General features: G+C 35.2%; 2 protein-coding genes, 1 long non-coding RNA gene and 2 pseudogenes across 5 annotated transcripts; 3 read left to right on the forward strand and 2 right to left on the reverse strand.

Moving 5' to 3' along the window:
• Positions 1-1,360: 1,360 nt before the first annotated feature.
• Positions 1,361-6,756, reverse strand: LOC131786780 (uncharacterized). 2 transcript variants are annotated; one of them, XM_059103847.2, is made up of 5 exons: positions 6,626-6,756; positions 5,645-5,806; positions 3,718-4,061; positions 2,396-2,587; positions 1,361-2,043 (listed from the first exon to the last, which is right to left on the reverse strand). In XM_059103847.2, exons 2-5 carry the CDS (start codon positions 5,772-5,774, stop codon positions 1,708-1,710), a joined length of 1,002 nt encoding a protein of 333 aa, XP_058959830.2. In that variant the 5' UTR covers positions 5,775-5,806; positions 6,626-6,756; the 3' UTR covers positions 1,361-1,707. The 2 variants fall into 2 exon arrangements, with proteins under 2 accessions (XP_058959830.2, XP_058959829.2); XM_059103846.2 differs by lacking the exon at positions 6,626-6,756 and adding an exon at positions 5,972-6,015 and having other exon boundaries at positions 1,362-2,043.
• Positions 6,757-8,197: 1,441 nt separating this feature from the next.
• LOC131786799 (uncharacterized) lies at positions 8,198-9,638 on the forward strand (annotated as a pseudogene).
• Positions 9,639-10,779: 1,141 nt separating this feature from the next.
• On the forward strand, positions 10,780-12,133 carry LOC136279866 (uncharacterized). Its single transcript, XR_010717034.1, has 2 exons — positions 10,780-11,074; positions 11,514-12,133. It is a non-coding gene; the product is annotated as an uncharacterized lncRNA (long non-coding RNA).
• Positions 12,134-14,300: 2,167 nt separating this feature from the next.
• On the forward strand, positions 14,301-15,449 carry LOC131786786 (uncharacterized; annotated as a pseudogene).
• Positions 15,450-16,419: 970 nt separating this feature from the next.
• On the reverse strand, positions 16,420-21,160 carry LOC131786800 (uncharacterized). 2 transcript variants are annotated; one of them, XM_066164262.1, is made up of 4 exons: positions 21,005-21,160; positions 18,399-18,742; positions 17,916-18,107; positions 16,420-17,536 (listed from the first exon to the last, which is right to left on the reverse strand). In XM_066164262.1, the coding sequence occupies exons 1-4, from the start codon at positions 21,132-21,134 to the stop codon at positions 17,336-17,338; spliced, it is 867 nt and encodes a 288-aa protein (XP_066020359.1). In that variant the 5' UTR covers positions 21,135-21,160; the 3' UTR covers positions 16,420-17,335. The 2 variants fall into 2 exon arrangements, with proteins under 2 accessions (XP_066020359.1, XP_058959852.2); XM_059103869.2 differs by lacking the exon at positions 21,005-21,160 and adding an exon at positions 19,024-19,268.
• Positions 21,161-22,098: the final 938 nt, after the last annotated feature.

The raw sequence follows: 22,098 nt of genomic DNA on the forward strand, positions 1-22,098 counted from the left end.
AAAAAATTATTATAATAATTTTTCTTAGCTAGTTTAATTAAATGATTCAATTTATTCCTGTAAATTTTGAATTTTGTATGATAGTAGATAGATTTTGTCTTGAGGAATTTCTTGAATAAGCCATTTTTTTCGGCTGTCGTTCATTCAAAAAACACTCGCCCTGAACAGTTTGTTTTCTACCTTGGAGTAAAACTCGCGTGTTTTTATGAGCCATAATTCGGCTGAAGTTCACTGAACATTTCACTTCAAGATTCTCTATTAGAGACTTAAAAACTTTAGGCAAAAGTGTTAAATTCGACCTACCGAACTATTTTAGTTTGTAAACTATCGCAGAAGGTGAACTTTGATGGTTTTTTAACTTTGATGGTTTGACACTTTTGACAGCTTTAGTCTTGTACAGCCAATCAGATTATTTGAACCATTCTGACAGGGATTCTGATTGGCTTATTTTAGCGTGCTTTATGAGAGTATAGAGCATGCTGACGACACTGTTGTTCGCTTTGGAAATAAAGTTTGTTTTGAAAATTGAAAGTAATGCTCGGGGAATTTAATGGATTCTTTATTATAAAACAAATAGAGAAGCCTTGGCTGTGCTCTGTTCTGTTATAAAGTACGCAGGAAGCGGCTAGAGCACGAAAGAAGTGTAGGGAGAAACACAAGACGTAGACAATTGGAGCTGTCAAGACAATTGGAGCTGTCAAGACAATTGGAGCTGTCAAGATAAGGGTGTCCTGTGTCCTTTTTGCCCTGCACCCCTTGTCACGATTTCTGGAAACCATGCAGCATCACCTCGTGACGGTGGTGAGTATGGTAACTCTGTACCTGGACAGTGGTAGGGAACGTATAAAGAATAATTGCTCGCGCTTACTATTCCACCTAGCATTACTAATTGGATCCTTCCTTGTAAAACAAACAGATTTAAGAATAGTTTTATTATGGCTTTAAGCATCCTAGTGAATACTGTTTAAATTATTAGACTTTTAAAAATGTGATTTCAGCAAGATTTTTATAGTTTTTAAATCTTTTGGATATTACTATCATTAGCTCTTTGGTATTATTCAATTTGTAACTTTGTACATTCAATTAGAATTTTAATGAAAATGCGTAATTCAGCTCTACGAACTACGATGTATTTCAATAAAGAATCTATCTAAGCTATCGAAAGAAGAAGTAAAGGTATAAGGGTTAGTTACAATAGTTGTATTAGCAGATGCAAGAGGGGTGGAGAAGGAAGAGGGGGGGAATTGGATATTCCATGGAGTCCAGATCACCATTGAAGAAGACTTTCACCGAATAGAATTGATCATAAGCTTCATTTAGAATAATTGCTCGAACTTAATGCATAGCATTTCCTCGTAAAGATCCTTATTGCAGGTGTTTGGATTTCAATATATTCTGAGAAACGAGCCGTTGAGAACTCGATATATATGGAAGTCATACTTGTGGAGTCAGACAACAAATTGAGTTCACAAGCAATGAGTGTCCTGCATAGTGCAAGGATCACCAATTTCGGAACTGAAAAACTTATAGTTAGCTACCTTTGTCCGGCAGTGTTAGATCCCGTTCACACCAAAACTTAAACATGTTTTAAAGTTGTTTTGTTAAACTCTTTTTTATTTTTCTCGTATTTATTACTTAGGTCCAAATAAGCGATGCAAACATACCTCAGACCGTGTCTGAGATAAGCGTCAAAGTTTAATGGTGACACTAATCACTGTCAAACGAAAATAAAGATTTCAAAAAGCTATATTTCTGGATTTCTTTCATGACTTTCTCTTTCTGTTCGTTACTCCATTCTATCAAATACCTAGACCGAGATGACTTGGAATAGAGATCTCTTGTAGCTAATTCGACAAATTCACTGTAACAAGAAACACCGACAAAGTCACATAAAATTTGTAAAGTGCGTCGTGGATTTTTCAGCAAATCTCGGCTGCATACATTCAGGATCTGGTAGTGACTCAGATCACGCAGATATTGAACTGTCCACACTTTGTTGAAGTAAACATCGATGCAAAAGTCCAACGCTGTTGTGTTGCGTACCTGTCAAGAAAAAAAACATAAGGTTTTACATGACACAAGCGAAATATTCAGACCTCGGCTGTATACATTGAGAATCCGATAGTGCCTCAAGTCATGAAGATATTGAATTGTCTGAACTTTGATGAAATAATTTTCGATCCAGAGGTCGAGGTCGATGGAGGGCAGCGAGCGATTGAGATACGAGGCTCTAATCCCGGATATGTAGCTATGGTATTGATTCTGCCAGTGTTTTACGTCGTGATAAAACTCTCCAGTCCATAAAAAAAATCCAGCATCACCATAGAAAATAAAAGGTTTACTTTGATAAAAACCAATGAGAAACGATAGATGATATACCCCTATATTTACTTACTATTTGATGACTTCTAGGGTTAACACCTAGTCTCCTTCTACATATAGTGGCAATGTTATCAAATGGATTTCTGATGACGTTAATCAGTTTGATTGGAATTCCCAACACTTTCTCCAGTTTTCGCAAATCATGAAGCCCTTTTTCGTGATGCAAACGTGCGGTAGTTACAGATGCTTTTTTGTCTCCAATTACCTGAGGAAAATATACGTGGAATCTTATGTAAAAGTCAGTTTTACTCGCGCGATTGTGAATAAGCGACCATTGCTTGGGGCAATAATTTACTCGTGCTTCGTAAACAAAGGAAATAAGTCCCATAAGATTTAGCGTTATGCAATGTATACCTTTAAGCAGATAACATAGGAAAGATTTAATTTCCTACCATTAATCAATATTTGTAAATAATCAATTTTATCAAATTGAATCCATTAAACTTGTGGTTCCAGACATCATATACTAATGCATATTTACAAAATTTAGAAAGCACCCCTAGAAATGATAATAAAAGTAATGCTTACTGCAATACGTATATCACGTGAGGCTTATTTATCATTCACTTCCAAGGAAAAATGGATGGAAGTAAAGGAACACTACAAGACCCTAATAAAGGAGGTATATAAGTATAAACAAAATTACAACAAAATTTTCGAAAGTGATTGGTCATCACCAGCCCCATTTGAGCACTAATAGGACAGAGTAGACGAAATGATCGTCATTGGACAGTGTAAAAAGAGAGTGGAAACGTCATGCCTGTGTATTTAGACAGTACGCATCGTGTGCGCGCGACGTTACCTCTTATTTGTTGTGTTTACTAGTTTTTATTTTTTATTGATAAAAACGTATAACAGATCTTTAGTTTCGTTCTCAAATTTTGTCATAGTTTATATTAATTGTTAGCCAGACTATGTGTCATCCAATTCTGTCTGTAATCATATTCGTAATGAAAGAACTTAACTGCGCGGTTTGCCGATTTTTTTCATCACTCGTAGTACATGGTTTTCAGTGGGAATGGAGGGGAATCTATTGTCGTCAACAAAGCTTGAAGGGGTACTGAAAAATTGACTGCTAATTAGAAAATTAGTTGGACTCCTTTTAAAAGCATTGATAACCTTTCTGTTATGAGTATGCGAGCATAGATTTCTATTTTGATTTTTCTGAATAGCCGCTGGTCAGTAAGCAGACTGTTTCATCCTTGTTGGAGATTTAATTAACACTTAATTAGCTTGCTAATAAACACCAAAATAAAGAAAACCTCAGAGAGACTGAAGTCAGGACTTCCTAATCCAGTTCTTTTCATGACATGGGCCCTTTCAAATATCTCGTACCTTAAGTTTACTTTTGCAATCACCTTGCCAGCCACCTTTAATGTTGTAGCAGTAGGATACGGAGCTGTCGCAAATTGACGAACGACTTCCAAACATGGCCTGTCGGCGCGAGCGAGTATGTAAGTCATAGAATATCCTCAGCTTGCGCTCATCGTCTGTTTGGCTAGGATTTTTAAAGAAACTGTCAAACTTATAAAGCAGATTAAACTCATTCGAAATAATTATTTCTGGATGGGAATCTAAAATGGCAGCCACCAAACTATGACCGCTTCTTGGATGTCCAACGAAGAGCACAAAAGATTCAACATTGCGATATAAAAATGTCAGCTCACGCTCCAGTTTTCCTTGAAAGAAGAAGAAAAAAGGCGATTCAGTGACTTAATTAAGACAAAGAGAGTGTCCCGAAAAAAAGACGATTAATTCACGGAAGCAAATAAGATTAAGGGTAGAGACTATCAAAAATGGTTTTTCACTTAACTAAGATAAAAAAACGGTTTGGTATAATTCTCGATATTCGGTTTTTTTGCCTTGGTTTTTTTAGAAACGGATTCTACGATAAAAATTAATGTGAAAAAGCAACGACGTTACGACCGCTCAACGACCATTTTAAAATTGAATGATAAAATTTTTTTCATGCTCTCATATAATCAACTGTGAAAATACTAATGAGATACAGACTAAAACTTTGAAATATTTACATTAAAACAATACAAGAATATTGCGGCAAGAATGACAAAAAACGTTTTAAGGCGAAAGAAACAATATAAAAAGTGAATCGATTGGGTAAATACTTTTGCACGGATCGAATCATAGACTCTGTTTGTTCAGTTTTGGTCTGAGTACGCACATAAAAAACATTTTAATGATCAAACAGTCCATTTTACTCTGACGTTTCTTCAAAATCTTGAAATTTCTTCCGATGGTCTCTGGATCCTTTCCATGCTCGTTCTTTACGTGATTGCCGATTATTGATCTAAAATCCGTTTCTAAAAATTTGTCGATTCGAAAGTTGAGTATTCTTATGATAATAACTTTTCGTTTTTATTGATAATCTCTAGGTGAGCATCCAAAATTGCCCCGATGAGACTAAGACCACTTCAAGCGTGGCCCATAAATAAAACAAAAGTTTCGACACCATCGTATAACGTGTTGAGCCGTAGCTCTAGATGTCCTCAAGAGAATTGTCCAAGTAAAATTTTAAATAGATTTAAGGAGTTAATTAAATCAAATAGAGGCATGTGAATTAAGTAGAAGTACCCTCATGGCAAAGGTAAGTAGTTTTCAAGGCAATAGATAGAAAATTAAGAATTCGAAGAGCTGAATTCTCAAAAAACTTTTGTGCAAAATTCAAGATAAAATTGTATTCATAGACAAAATACAGTGAAAAGCAGTAACAAAGATATTCTTCATTTAGAGGTTAGTAATCTGTTATTAAAACGCGAACAACATGACAAAGCACATTCAATATAAACGAATTTCATTTAAGTACAATCAAACCAAGGTCTTTTCACATGTATATAACTTTTCGAGCCTGTGCAGTAGTCCTTCGTGTAAAAACCCAAGACTATTCATGAACTAAGCCTTTCATTACCTCTTGGCGAGAATGGAGTGATTTCAAGATTCAACTTGTGTCAATCCCGCTCTCACTTATAGCTCAGTTGTCATGGAGTGTTTACAGAATAGTTAAAATTAATGCCTTAAATGAAGGTGTTTCTTACAGGTTTTGCTTTGGAGTTGAGCCTTATCTTTAGATTCTCTGAAATCATTGGATACAAATAGTTAAATAAATATTAATTTTCAAAATATATTTTAAAAAAACTGAAGCTATAGATAAACGGCAATGCCGCATAATCTAGTCAGTTTCGTTAAAGAAACCTCCCTAAAAATTCTAATAGTATAAAAAGATTCACCATAGGAGTTTACTTACCATTAGGCTGAGGAAGGACGTTGGGAAAAACATCGAGGGATGGACGAGGATACAGATTGATGCAGAATAACAAAGCTGTTACGAGGAGAAGCAGCGAGGCAATTACAACGTAAACACGAAAATATTTCATTCTTTTAGAAATCCGTTAGATTCATCACCTACCTACAAAAGTAAAGAAAAGCAGATACAAAATTTTGAAGATTAACACTGGCTTCAATGCAATGGAAACTTTTTGAGAAGAAGTGTGCTGTAATGTTGAGATAAAGTTTGTTGACATATATCTTTATACACAATATAAATCATTTCAATAGGTTTTCATTCACTTACTAGTAGCCATCAGTCGATCGAAATCATAATATTTAGAATTTTACTTTATGATCTATTTATGATAATATATATTTGCTGCCAGGGTATTCGTTGCAAATACAAAAAATGTGCTGCGTAGTTTTTCTTCAAACTTGACAAATATTCCTTTATCCACTGCACCTCCCGTAGGGGTATCACTTAATCTTAAAGTTGTCAAATGTTGAAGAGATAGTATGAACATATTATTGCCAAGCTTCAGAAAAGCTTCCCATAGTAGTAAGATAATATTGAATAAAGATTAACTTTAACATGAACGTTAGAGGTTGAAACTCAAAAGATAATATTACATAGCAAATTCAAATGAGAAATGATTGGGTTCAAAACTGCAAAGTAAAGACACTAAAATCATACCTCTTGAGCGGCTAGGAACAAAAGTGAATAAACCATCTTATACTGAAATCTTATCAAACAGTTTCTAAAAAGGTGCAAACGTTTTAGAATATCATTTTATTTGACTTATAGGACAATTCAATGTTCTCGCCATAGCTCGTGTGGTATGTCTACATAAAGAGACCTCGTCGTCACTGAATTTTTTCTATGCTAGCGATTGTTGGTGTGTAAGAAACCTCCCACTGAATCGTAATAAGCTATCATTTATGATTAATTATAATTTACCAAATATTCGCACATTTGATGGGTTTGGTGGAGGAAACAGGCATTGAGTTGCATCCCAATTAAGCCTTCTTTATAACCCATTATTTATCGTCCTTCATGAAGACTCCTTGAGTGCATTAGCTCTTTGTTTTTCATCGGTCTAGAGCCCACTAGGTGACCATCAAAAAACTGCCTGCGTGTTATTGTTTGTTCATGCGCTATACACTTTATTTGAGTTTGGCTCCTGATGATAAAGTGTGTCAACTGTGATCATCGAAAACGTCGTAAGAGAAAAACAAAAGTCATCAGAAATATTCCCGTCAACGAAAGACAAACATTCGATATGTATAATCCAATAAATGATAAATAATGCATAAAAGCTCGATTAGAACTTGAATGAACTAAAATTTGCATCTAAATTGACAATTCTTTTTCTTTTAAACTGAATCATCCAGGTATTCTTCAGTCCTCCAAAAAACGATTACATGTTAAGTATTTTATTATAAAAATTAACGTTAAAAAGGGACTACATCTAAACCGCTCAGTGGTTATTTTCAATTTGAAGGATAAAATTTTTATCATGCGCTTATATAACTTTTCGTTGTTATTGATAATCTGTAGGTGAGCATCCAAAATTGCCTCGATGAGATTATGACCACTTCGAGCGTGGCCAATGAATAAAACAAGAGTTTCGACACCATCGTATAACGTGTTCAGCCGTAGCTCTAGATGTTCTCCTGAGAATTGTCCTTAGGGAAATTTTAAATGGATTTAAGGAGTTAATTAAATCAAATAGAAGCATGTGAATTAAGGAGAAGTACCCTCATGGCAAAGGTAAGTAGTTTTCAAGGCAGTAGATAGAAAATTAAAAATTCGAAGAGCTGAATTCTCAAATAACTTCGTGCAAAATACACGATAAATTTGTATTCATAGACAAAAAAAGACTAATACCGGTTTCAAAGCAATAGAAACTTTTCTGAAAGAGAAAGGTGCTGTAATGTTGAGATACAATTTGTTGACATATATCTTTACACACAATATTAATCATTTCAATAGTTTTTAATTTTTTGCCAAGGTAGCAAATGATCTATTTATGATATTTATTGGCTTCCAGGGTATTCGTTGCAAATAAAAAGAATGTGCTGCGTAGTTTTTCTTCAAACTTGACAAATATTCCTTTATCCACCGCACCATCCGTAGGGCTATCATTTAATCTTAAAGTTGTCAAATGTTGAAGAACGAAAAACAAGCATTCAATGTGTAGAATCTAATAGTTGATAAATAATGTGTAAAAGCTCGATTGGAACTTGAATTAACTAATATTTGCATCTAAATTAACAATTTTTTTATCTTTTAAACTGAATCATCCAGGTATTCTTCAGCCCTCCAAAAGAAGATGACATGTTAAATATTTTACTACAAAAATTTACGTTAAAAAGGGACGACGTCTCGACCGCTCAGTGGTAATTTTTAAATTAAAGGATAAAATTGTTATCATGTGCTTATATAATCCATAGAAAAAATGTCAATAGGATACTAACTAAATTTCTAATTAAAATATTTACATAGAAGGTCGATGACACCCTTAGCAACATGCCCGATGTTTCATCTGCCTCCGTTTTCTTGTCAACACTGAATGAAATCCACCCTTCACTCAGTTTTACAATGGGCTCGAGAACAACGGCAAACGGCTCTCTTGGAATGATGATTATCAGATATAGTCCCAGAAAAGACACGGAGGTCTACGTGAAAAAAACTGATACTGGACTTTTATTGCATTACCAAAGCCATGTTGACGAAAAGTACAAACATTCTCTGATGAAAACAAGGTGAAAACGTACTTTTAAACTCTCCTCGAGCTGGATGTTTTTCCATCAAGAATGTGAACTTCTGAAAAAAAGGTTTTTCTCGCCTGCATTATCCTGAAACTCTCGTAGAGAATACTATCAGACGTTTTAATGAAATAAAAGTCACCGAGGATGTACGTGCTAAAGAACAAGTATCCGTTGAAAATGATGCTCTTATCAGAATTGTCTTACTGGTCAAAGCCCAGAAATCAGCAAATGTGGTAAGACACCAACTCGGTGATCTCAGCCGAAAGATTGATGTCTATGTCCAGTTGTTTACACAAGTCAGAAGATCAAAGGACAATTTAAGCCGAAAGAACAATAAGCTCCAATTGTTAATCAACAAAACGTTGTTTATTATTATAAGTGTTGTCTGTGTGTTGCAGACTATGTCGGCTTCACGAGCCGACCGTTACATTGACGTGTGGAGGAACACTAGCGATCAACAATCGGCAATCACGTAAAGGACGAGCATGTAAAGGATCCTGAGACAAGAGAAATAATTTTAAAGATTTTGGAGAAATGTCTGAGTAAACCGGACTGTTTGATCTTTGAAATGCTTTTTATTCTCGAACTTAAAGCAAAACTGAAAAAACAGAGTGATTCGATCCGTGCAAAAGTAGTTACCTAATCGATTCACTTTTAATATTGTTTCTTTCGCCTCGGCGTTTTTTATCATTCTTGCCTCAATTTTCTCGTATTGTTTCAAACTATAACGTTCGTGTTAAAATTAATTTGAATTCAATTGTATCCTATTACTATGAGAAGCTTTTCAGAAGCTTGGCAATTGCATTCTTGTCAGTTCAAATTAACACAGAAAGAAAAGGGGGTGGAATTATTTAGGGTATTGGAGCGACAGAAATATACACAACCTATACTTAATCATCAACTCTATCATGTCAATTTAAAACTTTCCTTGTAATTGCATACATTGTTCTGTTACTGTCGTTTGTTTTGTCCAATCAGCATTTTGTTATACAGTTTAAATTCAACTTTGTACTCTGTAAAATCAGAACTGAAGATGACAGTCATGATTTCCCTCCTGTAGTTATCGGAGGAGAGTGCATAAAGGTTGTTACTGATGCTAAACTCTTTGGCGTAACTATTTCAACTGACCCATCTTGGAACGTGCACATCACAGAAGTGATAAAAAAGGCAGCTAAGAGGCTCTATTAAAAATAGAATAATAAAAAAATAATAAAATGACGACGCTCATGTGTAGGAAGCAATACTGTTTCTTCTCTTTCACTTCTTTTTTTTTTTTTTTAATTTCTTTTTTTAAACCATTATGATTTGAGCCTTATCATCATTCTGGATGCTGAGAAAATGATGCGATCTGAAAACCACACTCAATTGAGTGCCGTGGTTGAAAAACTTATAGTTTTATCATCATTCGAGTGTCTGTCGTGTTCGCGTGCAACGTGGTCGTTAAGCTACGATTACGTGGTAGTAACTTCAAACTTTACTTGACTTTCGTAAAGAGAAACTAGACAGCAATAGTATTGATTAAAAATAGAACATACTGTACACCCAGGTACGTGCACTAAGTAACAAACAGCGCTTAAGAAAGATTTTCTGCATATAGTTTTATTTGAAAATAAACAGTTAATACAATAGTGCTCTCATTCAATCACGATGTAACCCTTGTTTTCTTCCTTTGTTGCGGTGACGTCGATATCCTCGTCAGAGGGTGGAAATTATGTTTAAAGTTAATTTATCTTGTTCCAAACTTCCAAGATAAATTACAAAATGGGAAGATTTACGCCAAGATCAAACTATCAAGCGTTCTAACCTCACCGCCATCTATCAAGGCTCGTTATCATCATTATAATTTACCAGTACAGTGATGAATAACCAAGAACTTTAACGATGTTAGCGCTTGATTTATTCACAAGATGTTTCTAGGCAAAGGCCGCCTTTTCAATAAAAAAGAGTTTGATACCGCAACTCTCTTGAACTCTACTTATGATCAACTCTAATTATGATCCTCTTGTTCTTTACTAAACCCTATTGGATAACTTACCTTTGAATGTGAGACATCTCAAGTTAATCGATCAACCTTTAAAGGCTTTCAAAATTTTGCATCGTATATCTTTACATTGTGAAAACAAACGGATAAGTAGCATAAGCTCTCTCTGGATCGACCACCTGCCCGCAAATGTGTCTTCGCCAAAGCTAGATCTTTGGGATTAAGATGCATTTCCATGACTCATTCTAGTCAATATATATTCATAACGACCAATTAACGAGGAATAAATTTTATTTTTCCTATTTCCTTACTTAAAGATGATTCAGGACTGCTCTCGCATTTCACTGGCAATTGTGAAAGCCAAGATTTACTTGCCATCTGCTTTATTCTTAACATTTATGAATGCTTTTTTAAGAGATCTTTCGCAATAGTTTGTCTCCTTAGGCCTATAAAATAAGAGGGCTTAGATCTACGACTCAGAGTGAACAAGAAGAGGAGAGAGACGGTAATAGATACCAAAGAGTCAAAAAGATGAAGAGTAACGTTGTAGGAAAAGTCATCTGCGTCGTGTTTCTATTAGTGATGTTGGCCTCCGAAGGTGAAAGCTTGGGCAATATCATTCCAGGAGGAAAACGAGGACTGGATATCAACAAGGTTAGATTATTAAAGAAAGGCTACATTTTTTAAAGTTTTTCTGTTCTTGTCTCTGTCTTTATCTTTTTAAACTAAAGGGCTTTTTAGGAAAAAATCAAATTATTTGGAGTGTTACGTTTGGACAATTTTTTGCACTGACCCATCCTGGATTACTCAAACAATTATGTGCGATTATGTTTTGATGATGAAACCGTCTAAATGTAAATATACCAAGTTTTTTTCATCTTTTACTACGTTGATTTGGGTGGGAGGAACAATTTTAAATTGAAAGTAAGAAAAGAAAAAAAATCAACGACAACAGTATTCCGTGACAAATTGACGGCTCCTTAGTAAAAGTACATGATGGTGTCATTTAAATTTGTAGGTGAAAAACAATTTTCGTCAAGATATTATAATCTCTTCTTTTGTTCACTCACGTTATATTTGCTTTCCTTTCTAGTTCAGAGAAGCTAAGAGCACTTTATGCAGGGCTTTGGAATGTTCTGATTTACGAATGGCCATGGCGTCGCAGAACGAGATACAAAGAAAGAAAAAAGGTTCACAAAGAGGAAACACAGGACATGATTTACATTAAAAGAAACTCGTGCCTCTCCTTACTGCCCTCGAACGGATATGACAATAGAAACAACAACAACAATAATAATATTAATAACAAGAATAACAAAAGAGAACACTTCTATAGGATAGCCCCTTATTACCCAAGTACTTTTGTTAAAGGGATTCTGCTTAAATGATTAAATTACAAACAAAAAAAGATTTAAAAGAAAATGAGATAAAATACAAATTTGGCTAACGTTTATCTACGGTAACTACGCTATACATAACAATATTCATGAGAAGACTTCCTAAATAATATCCTACTGCTAATGTGCCTGGTTTTTAAAGGTAAAGAGTTAAAAGATAAGGTGCCCACGAGGAAAAACTTTTTATAGCAAAGTGAAGTTCTAGATGTTATATGCGAAAGAATAGTCTTATTTTCTCTCAACAAATATACAAATAAATTATGATGCAAAATTAGAGAAACAAAGAAAAAGTAAAATAAAGGCAGATGAGACACCACTTATTTTGTGTATTTGGTTGAGCAATCCCCACTGACTGACTGCAAGGATTCTGCAGAATTGACATCAAATGATAGTTGCTACTTTGAAAATGCGACGCAACTTCTCAACATTTAAAAAGAAAGGTATGGTTTTCCTCCAGCGTCCCTCAAGAGCATAAGTTAGATATTAAAAAATATATACCTTAGTATATTTCTTTATTTCCATCCAAAACCAAACAAGAGTTGCCATCAAATCCTTCGTTAAATCTTTTTTACCGAGTACCATGAAATTTTTTGTTCTTCAAGTTTTATTATGATCACTTTTATAAGTATTATTGTTATTATTACTCTAATCATAATATTCATTATTATTGTTTTTGTATCATAGTATAATGACATTTTGCATATGAAGGCGGTTAAGGCTGCACTTCTTGCAATGTAGAAAAATTGATTTATTTCGAGAAGAGGAACACCAAAAGGGAAAAACAAAATACGTAGAAAAAAAAACTGAAAAAGTAAACAAAATTGAAATCAGAAAAAGCAACGAAGCCAAAAACTAAAGAAACTCCGAAAGAGGTCGGATTAATGATGTTGCTAAAACTTGAGCAGGCATATCGTTGCCAGTTTTATTCTTCCACGAGAATCTGGAAACCAGAGAGAGCACCTTATCAGAGATCCAAGACCGAAATTAAATACAAGTGAAAGCTTTCTTTGGAAAGATTTTAATCCGTAGCAAAAAAAGCGCTTTCATGCCTGGTTAGCAAAGCGAAGAATCCTTTCATGTCTTACCTGGGAATAAAAGCTAACCTATATACCCCATTCATGTCATAGACAGAGACGGGATGTGATGTGATGTGATCAGCTGAGTTTATCTTGTGAAAAAGGGCAGACGAAAAACGTGTTTTATGATGCAAATGTAGGTATTACTCAATAACCACTATCAACAGGATAAGCCAATTTGACAGGTGAAACTAGATTATCAGCAGGGATGAACTGGTAAATTGACGCCTACGTGTCTTTTGAGGTAATAAAGTCTCTGAAGGACTGCACGCAACAACTCATCTCGTGCTGGGTGCCATATATTCATATTCATCTTTGTCAAAAGATATAAAAAACCAAAAAACTTAGTAAGACATCACGGTATAACCTATTGAATCTTACCTGGTGTACCTTTTTCAATACATTATTTCCGCCGCGCGTGTTTCTTTCGCTTGTGCATTCATCATTAATTGTTACATCCAGGCGGGTTTGCGTGCGTGGAAAATTAAAAAACCCAGGACATGTAATGACTGTAAATGCGAACAATAAAATTCTGTCAAGCTTCCCGACGCCAAGATGTCGTCTGAAGTGGATTTTTGCGACATATTCCTTCTAGTAATTAGAACACGTTTTCTCTTGATTTTTTTAATGATCCAGTTCTCGTTATTCGAGGCAGTAGATAGAAAATACATAATTCGAAGAGCTGAATTCACAAATAACTTCGTGCAAAATACAAGATAAATTTGTATTCATAGACAAAAAAAGACTAATACCGGTTTCAAAGCAATAGAAACTTTTCTGAAAGAGAAAGGTGCTGTAATGTTGAGATAAAGTTTGTTGACATATATCTTTATACACAGTATTAATCATTTCAATAGGTTTTTATTCACTTACTAGTAGCCATCAGTCGATCGAAATCATAATATTTAGAATTTTACTTTCCTGCCAAGGTAGCAAATGATCTATTTATGATAATATTTATTGGCTTCCAGGGTATTCGTTGCAAATAAAAAGAATGCTCTGCGTAGTTTTTCTTCAAACTTGACAAATATTCCTTTATCCACCGATCATTTAATCTTAAAGTTGTCAAATGTTGACAAAAAGCATTCAATGTGTAGAATCTAATAGTTGATAAATAATGTGTAAAAGCTCGATTGGAACTTGAATTAACTAAAATTTGCATCTAAATTGACAATTTTTTATCTTTTAAACTGAATCATCCAGTTATTCTTCAGCCCTCCAAAAGGAGATGACATGTTAAGTATTTTAAAAAGGGCGACGTCTCGACCGCTCAGTGGTTATTTTCAATTCGAAGGATAACATTGTTATCATGTGCTTATATAATCCATAGAAAAAATGTCAATAGGATACTAACTAAATTTCTAATTAAAAATATTTACATAGAAGGTCGATGACACCCTTAGCAACATGCCCGATGTTTCATCTGCCTCCGTTTTCTTTTCAACACTGAATGAAATCCACCCTTCACTCAGTTTTACAATGGAACTCGAGAACAACGGCAAACGGCTCTCTTGGAATGATGATTATCAGATATAGTCCCAGAAAAGACACGGAGGTCTACGTGAAAAAAACTGATACTGGACTTTTATTGCATTACCAAAGCCATGTGGACGAAAAGTACAAACATTCTCTGATGAAAACAAGGTGAAAACGTACTTTTAAACTCTCCTCGAGCTGGATGTTTTTCCATCAAGAATGTGAACTTCTGAAAAAAAGGTTTTTCTCGCCTGCATTATCCTGAAACTCTCGTAGAGAATACCATCAGACATTTTATTGAATTAAAAGTCACCGAGGATGTACGTGCTAAACAACAAGTATCCGATGAACATGATGCTCTTATCAGAATTGTCTTACCGGTCAAAGTCCAGAAATCAGCAAATGTGGTAAGACACCAGCTCGGTGATCTCAGCCGAAAGATTGATGTCGATGTCCAGTTGTTTACACAAGTCAGAAGATCAAAGGACAATTCAAGCCGAAAGAACAATAAGCTCCAATTGTTAATCAACAAAACGTTGTTTGTTATTATAAGTGTTGTCTGTGTGTTGCAGACTATGTCGGCTTCACGAGCCGACCGTTACATTGACGTGTGGAGGAACACAAGCGATCAACAATCGGCAATCACGTAAAGGATGAGCATGTAAAGGATCCTGAGACCAGAGAAATAATTTTCAAGATTTTGGAGAAATGTCTGAGTAAACCGGACTGTTTGGTCTTTGAAATGCTTTTTATTCTCGAACTTAAAGCAAAACTGAAAAAACAGAGTGATTCGATCCGTGCAAAAGTAGTTACCTAATCGATTCACTTTTAATATTGTTTCTTTCGCCTCAGCGTTTTTTATCACTCTTGCCTCAATTTTCTCGTATTGTTTCAAATTATAACGTTCGTGTTAAAATCAATTTGAATTCAATTGTATCCTATTACTATGAGAAGCTTTTCAGAAGCTTGGCAATTGCATTCTTGTCAGTTCAAATTAACACAGAAAGAAAAGGGGGTGGAATTATTTAGGGTATTGGAGCGACAGAAATATACACAACCTATACTTAATCATCAACTCTATCATGTCAATTAAAACTTTCCTTGTAATTGCATACATTGTTCTGTTACTGTCGTTTGTTTTGTCCAATCAGCATTTTGTTATACAGTTTAAATTCAACTTTGTACTCTGTAAAATCAGAACTGAAGATGACAGTCATGATTTCCCTCCTGTAGTTATCGGAGGAGAGTGCATAAAGGTTGTTACTGATGCTAAACTCTTTGGCATAACTATTTTAACTGACCCATCTTGGAACGCGCACATCACAGAAGTGATAAAAAAGGCAGCTAAGAGGCTCTATTGTCTCATCCGCGCTTCTCAGAGAGGTCTTTGTTTTTTTTTACATCACATCTGTGCACTCCGTTATCGATTATGCTGTACCTGTGTTTCATTATGCTCTGCCTGTCTACGTAATGCAAGAAGTAGGGCGCGTTCAGAAAAGGTCAATGCGAATCATTTGCCTTGGCAAATGGAATATCAGCATGCGTTAGCGCTAACGAACCTACCATCCGTAGCGGAGCATTACAGTGACATTTGCGAGCGCAAAGAAAGTATTTTCAATGACAGCGGCTACACATGTAGCACCTCTACATGAGAGCAAGCACAATCTTAGGCATGCGCGACCTTCAGCATACTGCGCCGTAAAACAAACAGATTTAAGAATAGTTTTATTATGGCTTCATGCGTCCTAGTGAATACTGTTTAAATTATTAGACTTTAAAAAATATGATTTCAAGAAGATGCTTATAGTTTTTAAAACTTTTAGATATTATTATAAAATAATTCAAATAGTACGCGCGCTCTGACTGGCCATAAAACCATTTTACATGAGCGTATGTAAACACGGTTTTCGTTCCTCTTTCATTAGTTATTTTCTAAAAGAAATATAAAATGCTTTCCGTGTTTACATAGCCTGATGTAAACACTTGGGAGGTCGATAAGCTGGAAACCACTCCGCTTCGCGTCGTGGTTTCTTACGCTTATATCGTGTTCTCCCAACCTCCCGCGTGTTTACATCAGGCTATGTAAACACGGAAACCATTTTACATTTCTTCACTATCATTAGCTCTTAGGTATTATTCAATTTGTAAGCTTGTACATTCAACTGGAATTTTAACGAAAATGCGTAATTCAGCTCTGCGAGCTGCGATGTATTTCAATAAGGAATCTATCTTATCTATCTAAAGAAGGAGTAAAGGTGCCCCCCCCCTTTAGAGGGGGGGGGCATTGGATATTCCATGGAGTCCAGATGACCATCGAAGAAGATTTTCACCGAATAGAATTGATCATATGCTTCCTTTAGAATAATTGCTCGAACTTGATGCATAGCAAAACAAAATTTCCTCGTAAAGATCCTTATTGCAGGTGTTTGGATTTCGATATATTCTGAGAAATGAGCCGTTGAGAACTCGATAGGTAGTCAAAGTTGTGGGGTCAGACAACAAATTAAGTTCACAAGCAATGAATGTCCTGCATAGTGCAAAGTTCCGCAATTTCTGAACTGAAAAACTCATAGTTAGCTACCTTTGTGCGGTAGTCTTAGATCCCGTTCACACCAAAACTTAAACATGTTTTGAAGCTGCTTTCTTCAACTCTATTTTATTTTTCTCGTATTCATATGGGCTGCATAAAGTGACGTTTGTTGACTTCCAAAGTGACACATTGAATATACAAGTTAACGATTACTTGAAGTTTAAGAACATTCTGTTAAACTAGACATGTCCTGCTGGGCTGAATGTGATTTAGACTTCTTGTATCTACTTTCTAAAAATTATTGCACCTTTTAAGGGTGAGACCATCCGTCATATACAAATTACATTTATTTCAAGATTTTTAACCTTTCCTCTTTTGAAAAGGACCGGGAAAAATGGCAATTTTGTCTGTACAACTGACATGTAACTTGTTATTCTTACAACTTTGTCGAATCTGGCCCCAAACCACTGAATGCTAAGCCGTCGTTGACGAGACGGACGGTGGAGTAGACTTCAAAACAGAAGACAAGAATTAGGAACGAGATAAACAAGCTCGTCTTTCTTGAATGTTTTTCTTTCAATGGTGATTTGGTGAAGTAAAAATCGATGCAAAAGTCCGACGCTGTTGTGTTGCGTACCTGTCAAGAAAAAAAAAAACAGAAGGTTTTACATGACACAAGCGAAATATTCAGATCTCGGCTGTATACATTGAGAATCCGGTAGTGCCTCAGGTCATGAAGATATTTAATTGTCTGTACTTTGATGAAATAATTTTCGATCTAGAGGTCGAGGTTGGTTCCATTCCGTACTTAGTAAGGAAATCATAAGGTTTTAGATTGCGACTCAATAAAAACTTGCTGCTGTTTTATTAAAACAGTTTATGTGAATCGATATATATATATATATATATATATATATATATATATAGCGCAAACAAAACAGTTAATCAAAATAAAAGGTTTACTTTGATAAAAACCAATGAGAAACGATAGATGATATACCCCTATATTTACTTACTATTTGATGACTTCTAGAGTTCACACCTAGTCTCCTTCTACATATAGTGGCAATGTTATCAAATGGATTTCTGATGACGTTAATCAGTTTAATTGGAATTCCCAGCACTTTCACCAGTTTTCGCAAATCGTGACGCCCTTTTTCGTGATGCAAACGTGCAGTAGTCACAGATGCGTTTTTGTCTCCAATTACCTAAGGAAAATATACATGGGATCCTATATCATAGTCAGTTTTACTCGCACGATTGTGAATAAGCGACCAATTTAGAAAAAATTTAGAAAGCGCTCCCTGGAAATGATAATAAAAGTAATGCTAACTGCAATACGTATATCGCGTGAGGCTGATTTATCATTCACTTCCAAGGAAAAATGAATCGAACTGAAGTAAAGGAACACTACAAGAAACCCCGAGAGACTGAATTCGAAGTCAGGACTTCCTAATCCGGTTCTTTTCATGACATGGGCCCTTCCAAATATCTCATACCTTAAGTTTACTTTTGCAATAACCTTGCCAGCCTCCTTTAATGTTGTAGCAGTAGGATACGGAGCTGTCGCAAATTGACGAACGACTTCCAAACATGGCCTGTCGGCGCGAGCGAGTATGTAAGTCATAGAATATCCTCAGCTTGCGCTCATCGTCTGTTTGGCTAAGATCTTTAAAGAAACTGTCAAACTTATAAAGCAGATTAAACTCATCCGAAATAATTATTTCTGGATGGGAATCTAAAATGGCAGCCACCAAACTATGACCGCTTCTTGGATGTCCAACGAAGAGCACAAAAGATTCAACATTGCGATATAAAAATGTCAGCTCACGCTCCAGTTCTCCTTGAAAGAATAAGAAGAAAAAGGCGATTCAGTGACTTAATTAAGACAAAGAGAGTGTCCTGAAAAAAAGACGATTAATTTACGGAAGTAATAAGATTAAGGGAAGGGACTATCAAAATGGTTTTTCACTTAACTAAGAAAAAAAAAACGGTGTTGGTATAATTCTCCATCTCCAGCTTTGTCCATCGTTCTTCCTCTTCATCCGTCATTAACTGTGCACTGGTGAATGCTTTTCTACTCAGGATTTACTTTCCCATGTACGCTTTTTTTAAAATTCGCACCTAGATTGTGACTACGGGTCTTTCGCTCAGACTTGGGTGAAACACGAGGCCAATTGCCGCACAAAAGAACTACTGTCCCCAAGCTAATACAAACGAGACCAAATTTGAGCCTTTTCCACCCACAGAGGCCGCTGAAATTCGTACGATTTGACATCAGGGATAATTGTGTAGACAGGCACAAATCAATCATTTATAGCCGGTCGTGTACATAATCTACACACGTTAAATGCTTCTTCGGTGAAATGCTCGCTTTTTAAGTTAGGAAGCTGCTAAGCAATCGGTGATTGGCTTACACAGGAAATATCCTAACACTGACTGTGCCTTTTTATTTTGAAATAATTGAATATGATTATTCAGTTTAAGTATTAATCTCTAAGAACTAACGGGTATATGCAGACAGCTTGATACAAACAATAACGACGAAAAGTTATTTTCATGGGAATACTTAACTTTCGAATCAACAGTTTTTTAGAAACGGATTCTGCGATAAAAATTGATGTGAAAAAGCAATGACGTTACAACCGCTCGACGGCCATTTTCAAATTGAAGGATAAAATTTTTATCATGCTCTCATATAATCAATTGTAAAAATGCTAATGAGATACAGACTAAAACTTTAAAATATTTACATTAAAACAATACGAGAATATTGCGGCAAGAATGACAAAAAACGTTTTAAGGCGGAAGAAACAATATAAAAAGTGAATCGATTGGGTAAATACTTTTGCACGGATCGAATCATAGACTCTGTTCGTTCAGTTTTGGTCTGAGTACGCACATAAAAAACATTTTAATGATCAAACAGTCCATTTTACTCTGACATTTCTTCAAAATCTTGAAATTTATTTCGATGGTCTCAGGATCCTTCCCATGCTCGTCCTTTACGTGATTGCGGATTATTGATCTAAAATCCGTTTCTAAAAATTTGTCGATTCGAAAGTTGAGTATTCCTGTGATAATAACTTTTCGTTGTTATTGATAATCTCTAGGTGAGCATCCAAGACTGCCCCGATGAGACTAAGACCACTTCGAGCGTCGAAACTTTTGTTTTATTCATGGAATAAAACAAAAGTTTCGACACCATCGTAAAATGCGTTGAGCCGTAGCTCTAGATGTCCTCCAGAGAATTGTCCTCGTGAAATTTTAAATGGATTTAAGGAGTTAATTCAATCAAATAGAAGCATGTTAATTGAGTAAAAGTATCCTCATGGCAAAAGTAAATAGTTTTCAAGGCAGTAGATAGAAAATTAAGAATTCGAAGAGCTGAATTTTCAAATAACTTCGCGCAAAATACAAGATAAAACTGTATTCATAGACAAAATACGGTGAAAAGCAATAACAGAGATATTCTTCATTTAGATTTTAGGAATCTGTTATTAAAACGCGAACAACATGACAAAGCACATTCAACATAAATGAATTTCATTTAAGGACAATCAAATCAAGGTCTTTTCACATGAATATAACTTTTCGATTCTGTGCAGTCGTCCTTCGTGCAAAAACCCAAGACTATTCATGAATTAAGGCTTTCAAAACCTCTTGGCGAGAATGGAATGATTTCAAGATTCAACTTGTGTAAATCCCGCTCTCACTTATAGCTCAGTTGTCATGGAGTGTTTACGGAATAGTTAAAATTTATGCCTTGAATGAGGTGATTCTTGAGGTTTTGCTTTAGAGTTGAGCCTTATCTTTGGATTCTATGAAATCATTGGATACCAATAGTTAAATAGATTTTAATTTTGAAAAATATATTTTTAAAAAAACTGAAAGCTAAAGATGAACAGCAATGCCGGATAATCTGTTCAGTTTTCGTCAAAGAAACCTCTCTTGATTTTACAAATATATTAAAAAAAAAAAAAAAGCTAAGGATGAACAGCAATGCTGCAGAATCTAGTCAAGAAACCTCCCTACAACTTGTAATAGTTCACAAAGATTCACCATAGGAGTTCACTAGGAGTTTACTTACTAGGAGTTTACTTACCATTAGGCTGAGGAAGGACGTTAGAAAAAACATCGAGGGATGGACGAGGATACAGATTGATGCAGAATAACAAAGCTGTTACGAGGAGAAGCAGCGAGGCAATTACAAAGTAAACACGAAAAGATTTCATTCTTGTAGAAATCCGTTAGATTCATCACCTACCTACAAAAGTAGAGAAAAGCAGATACAGAATTTTGAAGATTAACACTGGCTTCAATGCAATAGAAACTTTTTGAGAAGAAGTGTGCTGTAATGTTGAGATAAAGTTTGTTGACATATATCTTTATACACAATATTAATCATTTCAATAGGTTTTCATTCACTTACTAGTAGCCATCAGTCGATCGAAATCATAATATTTAGAATTTTACTTTATGATCTATTTATGATAATATATATATTGCCAAGCTTCAGAAAAGCTTCCCATAGTAGTAAGATAATACTGAATAAAGATTAACTTTAACATGAACGTTAGAGGTTGAAACTCAAAAGTTAATATTGCATAACAAATTCAAATGAGAAATGATTGGGTTCAAAACTGCAAAGTAAAGACACTAAAATCATGCCTCTTGAGTAGCTAGGAACAAAAGTGAATAAACCATTCTATATTGAAATCTTATCAAACAGTTTCTAAAAAGGTGCAAACGTTTAGAATATTATTTTGTTTGACTTATAGGACAAATCAATGTTCTCGGCATAGCTCGTTTGGTATGTCTACATAAAGAGAACTCGTCGTCACTGAATCTTTTTTTGCTAGCGATTGTCGGTGTGTAAGAAACCTCCCACTGAATCGTAATAATGTGTCATTTATGATTAATTATAATTTGCCAGATATTCGCACATTTGATGGGTTGGGTGGAGGGGACGGGCATTGAGTTGCATCCCAATTAAGCCTTCTTGAGAAAAGATTACGACTTTTTTTGTTGACTCTCTCTCTCTTCATTATTTATCGTCCATCATGAAGACTCCTTGAGTGCATTTGGTCTTTGTTTTTCATCGGTCTAGAGCCCACTAGGTGACCATCAAATAACTGCCTGCATGTTATGGCTTGTTCATGCGCGATACGCTCTATTTGAGTTTGGCCCCTAATGATA

This window comes from Pocillopora verrucosa, chromosome 3 (assembly GCF_036669915.1).
Source record: "Pocillopora verrucosa isolate sample1 chromosome 3, ASM3666991v2, whole genome shotgun sequence".
Lineage (NCBI taxonomy): Eukaryota > Metazoa > Cnidaria > Anthozoa > Scleractinia > Pocilloporidae > Pocillopora > Pocillopora verrucosa.

Coding starts and splice junctions, on each gene's coding strand:
- LOC131786780 (XM_059103847.2), bottom strand. CDS start 5,774: ATGAAATATTTTCGTGTTTACGTTGTAATTGCCTCGCTGCTTCTCCTC. Junction 2,588..3,717: donor ATTGCAAAAGTAAACTTAAG/GTACGAGATATT, acceptor TATTTTCCTCAG/GTAATTGGAGACAAAAAAGC. Junction 2,044..2,395: donor ACCCTAGAAGTCATCAAATA/GTAAGTAAATAT, acceptor TTTTCTTGACAG/GTACGCAACACAACAGCGTT.
- LOC131786800 (XM_059103869.2), bottom strand. CDS start 19,213: ATGATTGATTTGTGCCTGTCTACACAATTATCCCTGATGTCAAATCGT. Junction 18,743..19,023: donor GACCCGTAGTCACAATCTAG/GTGCGAATTTTA, acceptor TATTCTTTCAAG/GAGAACTGGAGCGTGAGCTG. Junction 18,108..18,398: donor ATTGCAAAAGTAAACTTAAG/GTATGAGATATT, acceptor TATTTTCCTTAG/GTAATTGGAGACAAAAACGC.